Consider the following 15,118-nt stretch of genomic DNA (forward strand, 5'->3'; position numbering starts at 1 on the left):
ACTTCCCAGAGGCTTCACGAGAAATACTGCCAACACAATGAGGGGCCATTCACTGGGGATGAGTCCTATCCGCCTTGCTGTGGGCACTTGAGGTAGCAGGTGACAGGGAGTCAACCCCGACTAGCAAAATACACAAAACAGTGAATGTATTAGCTTATTACCTGGGAAAGCCAAGAAAGAAGACAGAGTGTGGTGTGACCGGATTAATAAAGTATGTCCGCCTCCTCTGTTGTTCTCTACAGAATTTAATTGGTTTTTTTCCCCCCTTGGTGTCCAATCCATTCACATGTCTGTCACATGGCCAAAAGGAAGTCTCCCATCCCAGCCTCCTGTCCATCAATTTCAGAGAAGGCTTCTCATGTTCCTGACAAGACTTCACATCCCAATGTTGAACCTACCCAAGGACCAAGGCCCAGGCACCTGTGGACTGCAGCTGCTGGCTTCTCTCCTGTCCAGAAGAATTGCAGATGGGCCCTGTAGGCGGAACAACCGATCACATCTCCGGTTGCACAGAGTGACATTGCAATGAAAGTTCCAACTTTTAGGGGACACCTTTCTGTTCTGCCTGGTTTGATCGGATGTTTCTCCAGCTCAGGGGTGTAACAGCCACTGTCACTTTTTGCCTTCCCTCTTTTGTTTCTGACCCACACTTTCCTTTTCTTCCAAGGGAAAAGTAAAGCCATTGCTCTTAATACGGAAGAGATATCAGTCTCAGTGCTAACCGAGTATGTTCTCAAGAATCAGAACATTTTGCCTGTGCTGGTTTCTGTTTCTTTACATTAGTATAGCTTTGTAAGTGTCTCTAATTCTAAAGTCTATCACCAAAAGCTACCATTTTGATTGAGGAGGCATAAAGAAAACAGATTCTGTGACCCTATGACATTCCAAAAAAAAACTAAAGAAACAACCTCACCAATACAACATGCTACATAAATTTAAACATGTAAGCACATACACTACTGTCTGTATGTGTTCATTATACATACCAGGTTCACCAGCATATCAAGTCCTCAGGTTTCATTCAATGTCCTTAATGAGAATTATTTACTGCTCATTTTGATTTATTTTACTGTATCCCAGACTGCCTTTGAATTCTCAGTGGCCCTCCTGCCTTAGTTTTCCAGGTACTATATCACAGACAGACATCAGCCATGCTATCCAGCTGTTATTAGGATTTTTGAGCTTCCCATGACAAATTCAGTTCCAGATCTTTAGTTTTAGTGTTTTCCAAATTTTGAGAATTCTACGCAATATGTATCAAGTTGTGTGGGCAGCTTGTCAAAGTGTAGATTTCCGGCCTTTGTTTTACTTCTGTTGAGTTGGAATCTCTTGGGGGAAGTCTTGGAAATCTTTGGTTTTTAAAGCTTCGTAAATGACAGTTCCACAACCTAAAATGTGAGACTTTCTGTTCAGAAACTTTGGGGAGTTTTACTGGAATTTTTTTAACCACATTGTTTTGTCAGTAAAACATAACTAGTCATCCTGTGCACCATGCTGTTTTAACATTTTGTGATGAAAGTCTCTACACAGCTAGTTATAGAAAGCAGAAGCCCCTCACATCTAAAACTACCCACTCCAAAGAGGTCACGTATTAATGAATAGGAAAGGCAAATTTCTCTGTAGCAAATTTTTGTGACTGTAACCAACAACTCAATGTGACTTCATTATATGGATACAATTATAACAAGAATATACAAATACAGCAAGAATCAACTATGATAAGATCCAACTGAAATCAATCATGGACAGAAAATATATTGTGAAACTTTCTTGTATGTAAACAGCATCATAAAAACAGTATTTGCCAATCAAAAACGGGGTACAGACCTAAACAGAGAAGTCTCAACAGAGGAATTTAAAATGGCTGAAAGATACTTAAGGAAATGCTCAACATCCTCAGCAATCAGAGAAATGCAAATCAAAACAACTCTGAGATTCCATCTTGCACCAGTAAGAACGGCCAAGACCAAAAACACTGATGACAACTTATGCTAGAGAGATGTGGGGTAAAGGGAACACTCTTTCACTGCTGGTGGGAAACTGTTACAGCCACTTTGGATATCAGATTTCTTAGAAAATTATGAAACAACCTGCCTCAAGACCTAACAATACCACTTTGGGGTATATACCCAAAGGATACTCAATCATATCACAAGGACATGTGCTCAACTATGTTTGTAGCAGCATTATTTGTTATAGCCAGACCCTGGAAACAACCTAAATGCCCCATGCCTAAAGAACGGATAAAGAAAATGTGGTACATTTACACAATGAAGTAGACACAGCAGAAAAAAATAATGACATCTTGAAATTTGCAGGAAAATGAATGGATCTACAAAGTATCATTTTGAGCGAGGTAACCCAGAGCCAGAAAGACAAATACCATGTGTACTCACTCATAAGCTTGGTTTTTACTGTCCATTTTCTCGTTCAGCAGTATGTACGGAGCATCAGCTTTGAACGAAAAGGCAGTACTAAGATCTACTGACAGGAGAAAGCAAAATCACATCCTTAACTGCAGTTTTAACTACAGGTGCTAGTAAGCTACGCTGAGTCACGTAAGGCTCGCAGGAAACGGGCAGGAGTCTGCCTTGAAACACAACCAGGAGTTTAGCTAATGGAAAAACAGAAAAGGAAGAGGGGATCATGCAAGCTTTGGGAAGCGTGCACAAAAACCTGAAAACGTAAGTGGGCAAAGCCAGGAGATTTAAGAATCCTAGTGATAGAGACTATAACCTGGTGACTGCGGAAATGGCCCTTGAGAAGTGTCCTCAAGAGACATCTGTCTTTCTGGTTCCCACCTGCGTGCTTTAGAGGTCTGCTCAGCTCCAACAGCCTACCTCTTCCAGAAAAACTGCTAACATTTCTGGAGTTCAGAATTAATCCTTGGAAGGAACATAGCAGAGGGAAAGTGGTTTATTCCCAGGGTTGCTGTAAGATCTGTTCTTGTTTCCATTGGGATTTAGAATCACAGAGCTCATAGCAGGGGTTTTACAATGCTGAGAGACTGGTAGACACGGGTCCAAACAGGATTCGTCCATCTGTAAGTAGGCTGACCAAAGAAATTGTATATCTCGTGTGGCGTTGAGTTCTTGCAGTAAGTGCCCTGAGAGTTTGGCGTGACACTTAGATGTGACATGAGGCAAGACATCAATAACAAAGGTTAAAGGACATTGGACACCCATGGAGTTAGGTGCTTGCACCGTGCAGTCATTTCCCCCATTCACGAAACAAATCTTTATTAACTGCAGAAAGAATACACAGTGAATCCGAACTGGATTCTGCTCTCAAAGTCTTCACAATACAGTGGGGAGACAGAGGACAGACCCAAATTGCTATGCTAAGAGCAGTTACATTCATGAGAAGTAGAGCGAGTCACCTGGGAAGGGGGAGAGGGAAAAGATACTTAGGATTAAGTATGAGGAGCTGAGTGAAACACAGCCCAGCAGGCGCTTTCCGCTCTTCTGATGGATAGAAGCAAGACACGTTTCAGAAGTGCCACAAATCACCCCCACTTCACGCCCGTGGCAGGGAGGGGTTCAGAACCCCTACTTCTCACTCGAAGCACTTACCACACGCCACTCTACTTTCTAACCTTTGGCTCATTTGCAGGTTTAGTGTAGAGGACGGGTCGTTGGGAAGCAGCGATGGGGTAGCTGGCCACTGTCCCAGGTCAAGGAGAGCAGGGACTCGCCAGAGGCAGGGTGAGAGGGGAGGGCTGGAGCAGGCGGGGGCCGGCAACTGGGAAGGCAGGCCGAGGGGCGGGCAGAGGTGGTGGTCAGCCCCCGGGCGGTCCAGGTTATTGGCCCAGTCAGGAGCTCACACTCGGCTGGCAGGCCATGGGGCAACGCGCCCCAGCGCTGAGACTGCTGCAGGCACTGGCGATTCTGATGCTAAAGCCATCACCGCTGCAGCCCTGGCAGCTGCCAGGGTCGCGCTGCCCGGAGCCCTGCGACTGCGCCCCTGACGGTGCCCTGCGCTGCCCTGGCCCTCGCGACGGCCTCACCAGACTGTGAGTACATGGTGCCCCAGGTCCCTGCCTTTTGCTACTCAATGTTGAGCCCCTTTGCTGGGAAGCAGGATATAGCATTTCTCACCCTTGCCAGTGATAAGGACCAGTGACAGAGTTTGTCTGTCTTTGTCTGTGCAGCCCAGACCTCTACTTTCTTCATGGGGAAACTGAGGCAGGTAACTTAAAACTGCTGTGAAGCCACGGGAGGTCTCTCTTTGTCGCTGCCTGAAGGCCTGATGAATCCAGTGGCCCTCCTTCGCCAGTGTTCTCTGTCTGAGCAGTCTGAGTGGTTCCGACCCTTGGGCAGCCGGGTTTAGGTAGGCTGCTGTGGGCTCCGCACCTGCCATAGGTCGTCTAGAAGCAAAGGGCTCAGGCCCTGGGGCCAAGGGTAACCTGATCTGTTAGCAGCGATGATGACTGCCTGGACTCCAGTCACCAGGTCGCCCATAAGTGCCTGTGGCAGTGTGCTGGGAAGTAGGATATAGCATTTCTCACCCTTGCCAGAGATAAGGACCAGTGACAGCGTTTGTCTGTCTTTGTCTGTGCAGCCCAGACCTCTACTTTCTTCATGGGGAACTCAGCCGGGTTAGCTGTGCCTGTGCGAGAAGAAAAGCCTGTTTTCTGATTTCTGGTGTGCCACCCACAGACGCGAGTGAGGGACTGCAAACGCCAGCAAGTAGAGGAAGGCCACCCTTCCTGCAGCCTTGGGTTAAAGACAGGAATGTGCCATTAGCGCTAAGATGCCAAATGTCCTTCCATTTAGGAAAGGGTTCCTCACATTGCATGATCCTGTTAATGTGGAAATGAACAGACAGACTGGTAGGTTATTAGTTCCCAGGGTCGGGGGATGGGTGTCTGCTAATGGCTGTAAGGTTAGGGGTGATGAGATTTTTCTAAGCTTAGATTGTGATTAAGATGAGATTTTCTAAGCTTCCCATAAAAATACTAAAGCCATCATTTGAAATGGGTGGATTTTACATTACATGACTTTCATCCCAATAAAAGCGCCAAATAAAGTAGGAGGTAGCACAAATGCACAGTGCGGGGGGGAGGTCTTCCCAGTGCTCCTTAGCCACATGCTCTGATGGGGGAGGGATGAAACCCTAGCAAGCCCCCTTCGGAGGCATCCTTGCCAGCTTCTTGGAGAAACTTACACATCCTGAGCATTTGGTCTGCTCCCTGTGGCTGTGAGAACAGTTACAGGTTGAGGGGTTCTCTTAATTAGTTTCCATTAACTATCTTGTCAGCTCTATTCCCTGAAGGTGATGGCTATGCTAATAGAATTTGTTTCAATCAATTGACAAATCCATGGAACCTACCTCCCAAGTTCTGGCCTCGTCCTTCTGTGACAAGCCTCCTGTATTGCTCTTACAAGTGACACTGTCGCTAACAGCCCTTCCTGCACACCTGGCTTGTACACATTAGACGACTCTGAGATCTAACTTGAAGGAATCCCTTGTTCCAAGTCCCTCGGTGGCAAAAAAAAAAAAAGACCTTATTAATTACCTTTCTGCAGTTGTTTGTCTTTCTAAGAAAATTGCTTTTCCTTTAATTAAAAAACTGCTTCCAGCTTCTCCGGCTTTGGTACTGGGTGGAAACTGCCTCTAGCTAAGGATGGAGAAAAGACAGATAAGTCAAGCTTTAAGCTCTTTGATGCTAAGCTGTTCACTTGTTGCCTCAAGAGGGGACCACTGATAAACCCCTTCCCTGAAGAAAGCCGAAGTGACACTCCTTCACTGCCCTGCAGCATTGTTTAAACAAGCCTTCAGAGTAGTTGCCCTGCGCACTATGGCTAAGTGGGAGGCAGGAACAATAAAATTACAGTGAGCAACTCTGATTCTCTAGAAGGAGTTGATTCTGGAAGCTTAGGAGGGATCCTAGAGAATTCTCAGCATCCTCCACAGGCCCTCCCTTAACATCCACCATCCAGAGCATCCTCCTGTAGACATTTAGAAAACCCTGCACCAAGCATGGCAACTCCTACAAAGGTCGTGCTTCCTGAAAACCAGGTGCTTCCTGAAACCCCAGGTCCTTTGGGGGCAAGAGCTCTGTGAAGGTAGTGCCATTGTAGGAATAACACTGAGAACCCAACATTCATGTAAAAACAAATGTTTACTTAAAAAAATAGAAAGGTTGCCACTTCAAAGCAATGTTTCTCCAAGTGTGAACTTGAGGCCTCAAAGGAACATTTCGAGGATAGACGTGGATCTCAGGCCTATCGTACTGAATCAGAAACTCTGGGAACTCCCCAGAGAACACTCTGAAGCCTTGCTCTTCATAGTGGTATAAACTTCCTCCAGCTATAAGTGTCCTCACCCCATCACCCCCTCTGTACATATGCCTAGTCAATGGAAGAAGAAAGCATAAATTTAAAAGCTCAAAGTCAGAGACAGGTGGAAACCAACCAGAACAATGGAAGGTTTGGTTTGGTTTTCTTCAAAGAAGAATACAAGAAAAATTCCATAAGAAAGGGCAGGCAGAGGACACCAGACATGAGGAAACTGTGCATTTGTTAGAGTGAACGACTCAGTTGGAGTAGGAGGGAAGCAACAGTCTAAGAACTTAAGGGAAGAGTTACTCTTAGGACAGGGGTCATCTGTGTGTGGACAAAGGTATAACTCAATGTTAAAGTAAAGAAGAGGGCCACAGACTGTTGAGCCCATCATAAATATATCATTTATGTTGAGAAATGAATGAAGCCACAAAAAATCATCACAAGACAGAAACATACTCTGGATAAGGAATTATCTGAAGTGAACACACAAGAGAGAACTGAGGTTTTGAAACAAGGCTTCCAGAAGAGAGCTGTGCCATGGCTAGCCTTTGCAGAGGAGAAGGGGGCACCCAAGCTGTGGCAGGGAAAGAAGGGGAAATACCTCACAGAGCCTCAGAATTCAACCGTGTCCCTCAGTAGATACATCTGTGCTTCAGTCGATCCAGATGCTGAAGACTCTGCCTCCTAAGATCTTTGAGGTTTGCTCTTTGGTTTGAAAAGAAGAACAAAGGGTGCATGAGTGATAATTGCTAACAACTGACAACACGCTGCTGGCAATTTTTCAAAATGCCATTGTTCAAACTATTCATAGTTTCAGCCCCTTGCCTTTCTCATTAAAGACATAAGCATTTAAAACCTGAGCTATGACACAAGAAGCAACCTCCTACGTTTTCGTTTTTCTAATAGGGGGAGGGAGTAAATGGAAAAAATAATTTAAAAATTTCCCTTTCCTTTCTTCTTATTAGCTCTAGGCAACTGGTGGGAGGCAGGGGGAACTCTCACCTTGCACATAGTTATATAAAGATTTTTGTCTCTATGACAACAGAAAGGTTGATCTTCTTGCTATTGAAAGAGCTTCTGAAAACTTGTAAGTAAATGCTAATAATAATCGTGGCATTTTTATTGTTTGCACGCTGTGCCTTCTAAGCATAGATCAAGTTTCTAGCTGTTTGCGTGTGGCACAACCCAGAGACTCTCCATAAGGAGAAACATGAGTTTCTCCAGTCCAGTGTGCCTGGACGATGAGCATCGTGACACTTGCCTGAGTCCTTTTCTACCCTCCAGGGGGATCGGGGTCTAATCAGCTCTCAGTGCAGTGAAACTGGGCACACTGGGAAGTGTGACTCTGTTCCAAGGAGGGGAACTCGCCCAGGAGACCAGGGTAGGAGGAGAGAGAGGACATAGGCTCTGAGAAACGCAGGGAGCCACTGAATCACGAAGGGCCGAGTACTCCAGAGGAAGACCTGGAGACACAGGAGAAGAAAGGGGACCTTGGAACAGAGGAGGAAACGTGTGCAAGAAGCACAGGTTCCACCAGAAGGCATGGCTAGAAAGAAAAGAACACAGCTGAGTGACTTCTTCTTCTTCCTCTCCCAGACTTTTTGGAGAAAAAAAAATGCAAATTTTAAAGGAAGATGAAAAGTCATCAGAAATCTTTGATTCATACAAGAGAAAAAATAGCCTGTTGACTAATGCAAGTCATTGTTTGATGCTTGCATGCAAAGAGATCGAGCACAAACTCTGAGTATGCTACACACAGCACACACACATGCACACCTCCACTCACAGACATCTTTCTTCCCTATTTTATCAAGACAGGTGTCTGAACCTCAGAACCTAAACATTTGAGGGCAGAGGTAGTTTATTGTGGAGGACTGGTGGGCCAGCATCCCTGATCCCTGACCACTAGATACTGGTAGTACTGTTCTCCCAAGTTACAACAAGCCAAACTAGAGACACTTCATGGGGGCAAATCTTCCCTCAGCTATTAATTTTCAATCAATGTGCCAGACTGAGAGCCCTTTGAAGAAGTCAGATTTAACTCAGGATTCCCAGAATTCCAGAGGCATTATGATTAAACTGCTTATCAGGCCTCATGAGATTGGATTGAGGGGACAGGTTGGGTGTGGCTGTGCGTGACTGTAATCCCAGCACTCAGGAGGCTAAGGCAGGAAGGTTGTTCTATTTCCAGGAATTTAAGGTCAGCCTTGTTTACATTGGGAGTGCAAAGTCAGCCTCGAAAACCTGAGGACATACATAGCTGAACAGAACAAACCAATGCAAGAAGTTGAATATGTGTGCTAACATGCGCCACATCTAAACATCACAGACCTCTCTATTCCAAACCGGTAGTGGGGAGGGTTCTATGAGTAGTCAAGGGAGTTCTTTGTATCTTCGTGCTATGTCAGTATCCAGACCCTGCAATCTACTGGCACTCTGTCTGTCCTTTAAAAGGCAAATAGCAGCTGCAGCTCCAGAGAACCAAGACCTGGCTGGCAATGTAAGTCAGTGATAGCACTTGCCTGGTAGATATGGGAACCCAGGTTCATCCCCAATACTGCATCTGCAACCTGTCAATCAACTAGTCAATAAGACAAGAGGTGGGGACTACAATTTATTCATATGACTATACCCATTTAGACTGGTTTAATCATGGGCCCACATCCAGGGAGCCATTAAAACAACAACAGTAATAACAACCAAGGCAAGTGCATGAGAACATACAGAGCAGGGAACACCAGCTAACACATCGCGTGAAAGTGTCTACAAAACAGAAGAGAAAGCCTTCCAAACTCCTGCAAGTACTTGGGACTTCCTGGAGAAGTCTGAACTTCCATTTAGACTCAGCCTTTTCAGTCATGCTTGGAAGGCAATTCTTACATCGGTTTAGCTGATAAAGAGTCTCCTTGTACCAAGCTATAGGAAGACCAGATTTTGGTTTTGAAAATCATCCTTTAGGAGAAAGTAAATAATGCCCATAGCAGAACACTAAACACAAACGGCCCCTAAAAACTCAATGCAAAAGCATGGAAACCAATTGGATAACATAAGGATTTAGCCAAAATAGCAAAGAAGCCTTGGTAAAGGACTAGTTGGCCAAGGTGAGTTGTGTGATTGCAGGTTCCTCAGTTGCATCCTCAGATTAATTAGCAGTATTTGGTATAACAACTGCAGCCAGTATTTACATGTTCAGTTCCAAAGAAAAAAGGAGAAAGTCGTTTTGAAGTGTTGGGCATGAGAAACTTACAATGAATAAAGGAGCTTCCTGGAGCATATCTGTTGGGTTGCTGCCCTGACAATGTAATAGTCTCTACCTCTGAGAAATATTTTTGAGAAATCATTACGGATGACACAGCCATTCCCTGGGGAGAATTCAACATGGAGTTTCATTTACCAGAGTTATTCTTGTCGTGTTATATTATTGCTGGAAGAATTCTAGTTTAGAGGGCACATTGAGTTATTTTGCTCTGTGTCTTTAGAAAACTTTAAATGGATTTTGAGTAAGAGCTTAGATGTGTTTACCATTTTCCTCAGAGGCTTTATATTTTTAATTTAGTTGTTGCACAAATGACTTGGAAAAGCCATTATCCACAGAATCTTCTTAGCATCTTCGTTCACAGGGCATTTCATGGAGTCCTTGCAGGAGCTTCCTGGGTGCTCTGGAAATGGCCAGAGGAGAGTCACTCAAACTGCACTTCCCACTGGGGAAGTTCCAACTGGCTGGAATGGTTTAAATCAAGGAGCAAATGTGAACTCTCAACGTGACTCCCTAGAGTCAAAACATTTCACGAAAAGTTGTTCTCTGTCATCTCCCTAAAAGGTTACCAAGTGGGGATGGCCACCTTTGCTCACAGTCATCCTATCCCTGACCAGTGGAGAGGCAAAGTGAAGAACAAGAAATGCGTACTTTATAGACGTAAGAGTGACCCAGGACAAATAGAATTTGGAGTCCAACTCCAAATTACTGAACCTGTCCTTTCTAGTCCCTGCCAAGGAACTGGAGTCATGAGGCACAGTCCAGACAGCCTCAGCCGTTCACAGCAAAAAGCTACGAATAGAGGCGCAGCCTGAGTGCCTGTCCTGTGCTAAGGGTTGGGTTAATACTGCGCAAGAATTTTAAGTGTGATAATTTATTAGTTATTTGAGAACTGAATACAATGTATTGATAATATTCACTCTTACTCCTCCCCAGGCCTAACTCCTCTTAGATCCATCTCTTTGTACCTCTGGCCAGCTTTACAATCTCACTTAAAAATAAAGTAACCTACCAAGTCCAATTTGAACTGCCCACACACTCATAGACTGGAGAGTGATAAGCCTACTAGGGACCACACCCTTAAAACTGACTCTCCGTCTTACAGAAGTCATCAACTGGCAACAGCTCTTCAGGAGTTGGAAATGATGAGGCTCCCTTGCAGCCATCACAGCTGGTTCCAATTGATGAGTATAGCAATCTTGTCATGTTCAGAAGACACTATTTCACTCTGTTCCCTCAACCTCTGGCGCTCGCAGTCTTTCTGCCCACTCTTCTGCAGTGGCCACTTAGCATTGATGGGGGGGGGGGGAACATACGCAGATGTCCCATTTCCGGCTGAGCACTCCACGACACTCTCATTCCTGTGGTCAGGGATGAGTTTCTGCATTAGCTACTGTCTATTAGACAAGGAAACCTCACTGTGAAGGGCTGAGAGCTATGCTAATCCATGGGCATAGAGATGGGAATTTGGAGGGCAGTTTGATACAGTGGGCTCTCAGCCAAATTCTTTTTACTAGTAAAGCATTTACTCCTGTGGAGTAAGCCTTAAATACAACCAGAAAATAGTAACCAACCTAACATTTATGCCACTATTACAGTCAGGTCATATCTTGTCACACTGTCATTACTGCAAATGATCAAGTTTAGAGCTGAGTAAGACTGTTGATGACATTTTTACCATCAGCTGCCTACACAGCCCCTTCCAGCCCTGTGGAACTAGCCAGTAGGGAGAGAATCAACTTGATTAGTTCCAACTTGATTTCTCCGGGTTCTGGAACCAAAGTGTGTGGCACCTTCAGAAATAGGGTCTTATCCTTGAGTTCTTGTGGGCGGTGAGAATAGCCCTTAATACTTTGGGGGTTCTTCCTGACACCCCTGACCAAAAGCTTGAGGGAAGTATTCCACACCTGGCACTGGATTTTCCATTTGACAACCTATAGCTTCTGGGGAAAATGTTGTCTTCGTCACTGTTCTATTGCTGTAAAGAGACCCCATGACAAAGGCAACTCATAAAAAAACACATTTAATTGGGGGCTTACTTACAGTTTCGAAGGGTGAGTCCTTTATCATCATTGTAGAGAGCAGGGTGGCAGGCAGGCACGGGAGCAGCAGCTGAGAACATTACATTCTGATCTGCACTCAGAGAAATAGAGAAAAAGACTGACATGGGCTTTTGAAACCTCAAAGCCCACCCGCCAGTGACATACTTCCTCCAAAAGGCCATGCTTACTCCAACAAGGCTACACCTTCTAATCCTTCTACTCCTCCCAAACAGTTCCACTCCCTGGTGCCTACTCCGTGGGAACCATTCTTATTCACACCACCATAGACGTTATCTCTGTAGTTATATCTGTAGGATAACTCCAGCTGAACTCTTTTATATGGATACATATATATTTAGGAAGCTTATAAAATAGTAGGTCTGCAGAAGGCATTTCCAAACATCCCTAGTGGTAGTTATCTCTTCCCCTACCCTCTCTCTATCTTGGTGTTTTTAAGCTTAGCATCAAAACTCTAGCTTTTACAGATGACCTGCAGTCTACTGATCTGAAATGAAGCCGTGATATGAAGCTGAGTGCTGTGGTTTCAGCACATGCATGTTCTGTGCTCCTCACACTGCTCCAGAGAGAAAGCACACACTGTTACATATGGGAGCTACACTCCTTCCAGGGCATGGTCTGAGAGGGACCTGTAAGTAAGGGGAGAATCTGGTCAGTGGAGCAGGGTGAAGATGTGCAGACGGCAGAAACAATGGGAATGATATCACAGACGTGTGAGGCTAGTTCAAGAAGCCCAAGTGATTAGATCTGTCTAGAAAGATGCTATCCAGAGGGAAGATGTGAGCTGTGAGCAGAATTTAAAATTTTCTAATAGCCACATTTAAGAAGTTTTCTAAAGTTGAAATGAATTTTAATAAACTATTTAGTCTAGTATATATAAAATATCACCTCAATTAGCAAGCAATACAAAACGTATTGTGCCATACGACATTTTTCTTACCAAGGTTTCAAAGCGTAGTATGTTTTTGAGACTTGCAAGTCACCACAATTCAGACACATTTGCTGTTGGTTGGGAACCAACCACATGTGGGCTAGTGGCTGTCTAATGTAGGAAACGGGGGGGGGGGGAGAAAGTACAAAGATTAAGATGTGAGTACACTCTAAGTCTTTTGTTGCCAGCTAACTAGGCTAAGGGACAACAGAGAAGGTCCTGAGCACCAGAGTGGCAGAGGGGAATTGTCAGTAACAGTAATAGACAGGGTCGAAGAAGTCCAGGCGGAATGGAGAAAAATCTTTTAGGAGACCCCAAAATGTTCAAGGTAGAGTAGAGAATGATCAAGAATGAGGACTAGTAACAAAGGGACCAGAAGAAGAGACTGTGTAGAAACAGAAGCCCCAGAAACCAGATACTCAATGGCAGAAGAGGGGACACGGTAGCATAAACACCTGAAAATCCCCAAATTGCAGGCAGTGCTAAAAGTAGTGAAGTCATTAGGCCCAGAATTGGACAGAGGAAGGAGAGAAAATCCACTTTGGGGGCCTTTAAAGCCTCAACAAAAGTAGGACTGTAGCTGCATCTTCAAGTTAAGGACTGAGTGTGCCCTCCAAACACCAAGGGCTCCATTCAGAAGGTGAGACTTTTCACAGGAAAGCGCAAGATTGTAGGGTTGGGTCCCTTGACCCTTGGCAAAGACAACAGTGGACAACAATGTGGTGACCAAGACAGGGATCTGTTCCTGAATTATCACATGCTTCAGGAAGTCAATGCGCTTCTCCTAGCCTGAGTCTGCCTCTGTGCAGCGAGGAACTGAGACAGAGAACCTGTAGGTGCCTCCTGCTCCAGTTCCGGCTCATGGGTTTAACACAGGAAGTGTGTCCGGCAAATCATGGTGCTATTCACCTGACTGTCATTTCCAGGGGCACCCCAAGATTTCTTGATGTAAGTAGCTATCTGCTCCACATACCTCAGGTTGAGTTAGCATGGAAGCCTTAGATCTCTCAAGGCAAATCTGAAGCATAGAGGCCAGGATAAAGCTATCCCCAGCGAGAAGTAAAACCATTTCCATTTCATTCTAAATGAAAGCAAACTTTATTGCAATTGCTGAGAAGGTCAAAAAGACCAGGAAAATCTTGTGTCTGTTAAATGTAGAACAGACTGTATGTAATAAACACAAAAGCATTAGCATTCTCTGAAATTAAAGAGACAGGCCACATTTCAATAGTTTTATGTACAGAAAGGTTTTGTTTTGCTTTTTTAAATCAAAAGCCTTGACCTCTGAGTTCTCCCTTTTTTTTCCCCTCTATTTTAAAATTCAGGGTACAGCTCTAGCAATGAGCTAATGGTTTGTGAAAAATGTATGTGTGTTTGTACCTTTCTTGAATGGATAATGGGGAGGACTCTCTTAAAGAGTTAGAAGTTAATAAAATTACTTCACTCCTGTCCCACAGTAGGCAGAAAGAAAAGGAAGAGCTTCCACAAAATGACCAAAGACTTTACCCAGGTTTGGGGAACTCAGATGAATGCCGGATTTCTCCTCTGGCCCTCCACTCCCTTGGGCAGAGCTCGGCCTCAGTGTCTCAGGTGGGGCTGCTCGGGAAGTAATGGCACTCTGAGAAGTCTCAGAGGTGAAAGCCCCAGAGCTGTCATTTGCTTTGTGCAGTCAGAACCTGTCTTTTTAAAAAAGTGTCACTTGAAGTCTCTTTTTTTCATTCACCTAGAGAGTTTGCTATTTCAAGGAACCCTGCAGTGAATCCTTCTGTAGAACAAAGACTTTTTGATAATTCAAATGTATCTCAATTGATAGGTTTTCTTAACCAAGGACTTCTGACTCCATCTGCTTCCTTAGGGGTGGGGCCCCTGGAGCCCTCCTGCAGAACAAGGCACGTCCAAACGAACCTTACTTTGAGAGCTGGTTGACCAGCCAGTGAACTGGACAAACTGGCTCCTTCCAGAGTTCTCTGTGCTACTAAACTCAAGCCCCATCCCCAAGGACCTAGCAGACATTAGAAATGACTAAGGAACGCATAATAAACTGACCTTTTTTTTTTCTTCATGGAAATTGGATTTATCTAAATTACATGAATTTTCAGCTGCTTAATTCTGGCACGAATTAAGCTTGGCTATTGCTGCTGGGCAGAAACGGGATTCAGTTAACAGCTCAGGCTTTAAAACGTTTTTGAAAGATAGGGTGGTCCTTTCTGGGACGACCACCGTGAGAAGGGGTGGTGCCCTCCTCCACAGCTCCTGGGAGAAGAATGGGGCAGAGTCTTAAGATGAGGGTAATGCATCTGCAAGCACCAGTCCATGGAGGTGGCGTAGAGGATGCACCTATGAACTGAAGCTCACCAGAGCGTTTACTGAAATACAGCCCAGTACAGAGTCCCTATCTGTGCCTGAAGGCTTAGTTTGATGGGCAGCCAGAATTCAGCAGCATGAGCTACTGAGTTAATCCTACACAGATAGCTAGGAGCTGTGCTCAGGCAGTGTTTCCCCCTCAGGGATGGGGCTCTGGTGCTGGGGATGACAGGGAGGAAGGACTAGACTGGTTAGTTTTACTGGGGTTACCTACTAAATA

General features: G+C 44.8%; 1 protein-coding gene across 6 annotated transcripts in view; it reads left to right on the plus strand.

Moving 5' to 3' along the window:
* Nucleotides 1-3,775: 3,775 nt before the first annotated feature.
* Nucleotides 3,776-15,118, plus strand: part of Lhcgr (luteinizing hormone/choriogonadotropin receptor) — a 58,029-nt gene continuing 46,686 nt past the window's right edge. For 4 of the 6 annotated variants that reach the window (XM_050146094.1, XM_050146095.1, XM_050146093.1 and 1 more), the window contains exon 1: nt 3,777-4,012. In XM_050146094.1, coding sequence (XP_050002051.1) covers nt 3,840-4,012 — 173 coding nt within the window. In that variant the 5' untranslated portion in view covers nt 3,777-3,839. Of the gene's footprint in view, nt 4,013-15,118 lie in introns of all 6 variants that reach the window. The other 2 variants (XM_050146096.1, XM_050146091.1) reach the window with 2 other exon arrangements.

Source organism: Alexandromys fortis, unplaced genomic scaffold, assembly GCF_014885135.2.
Source record: "Alexandromys fortis isolate MF-2015 unplaced genomic scaffold, M_Fortis_MF-2015_v1.1 scaffold_42, whole genome shotgun sequence".
Classification (NCBI taxonomy): Eukaryota; Metazoa; Chordata; class Mammalia; order Rodentia; family Cricetidae; genus Alexandromys; species Alexandromys fortis.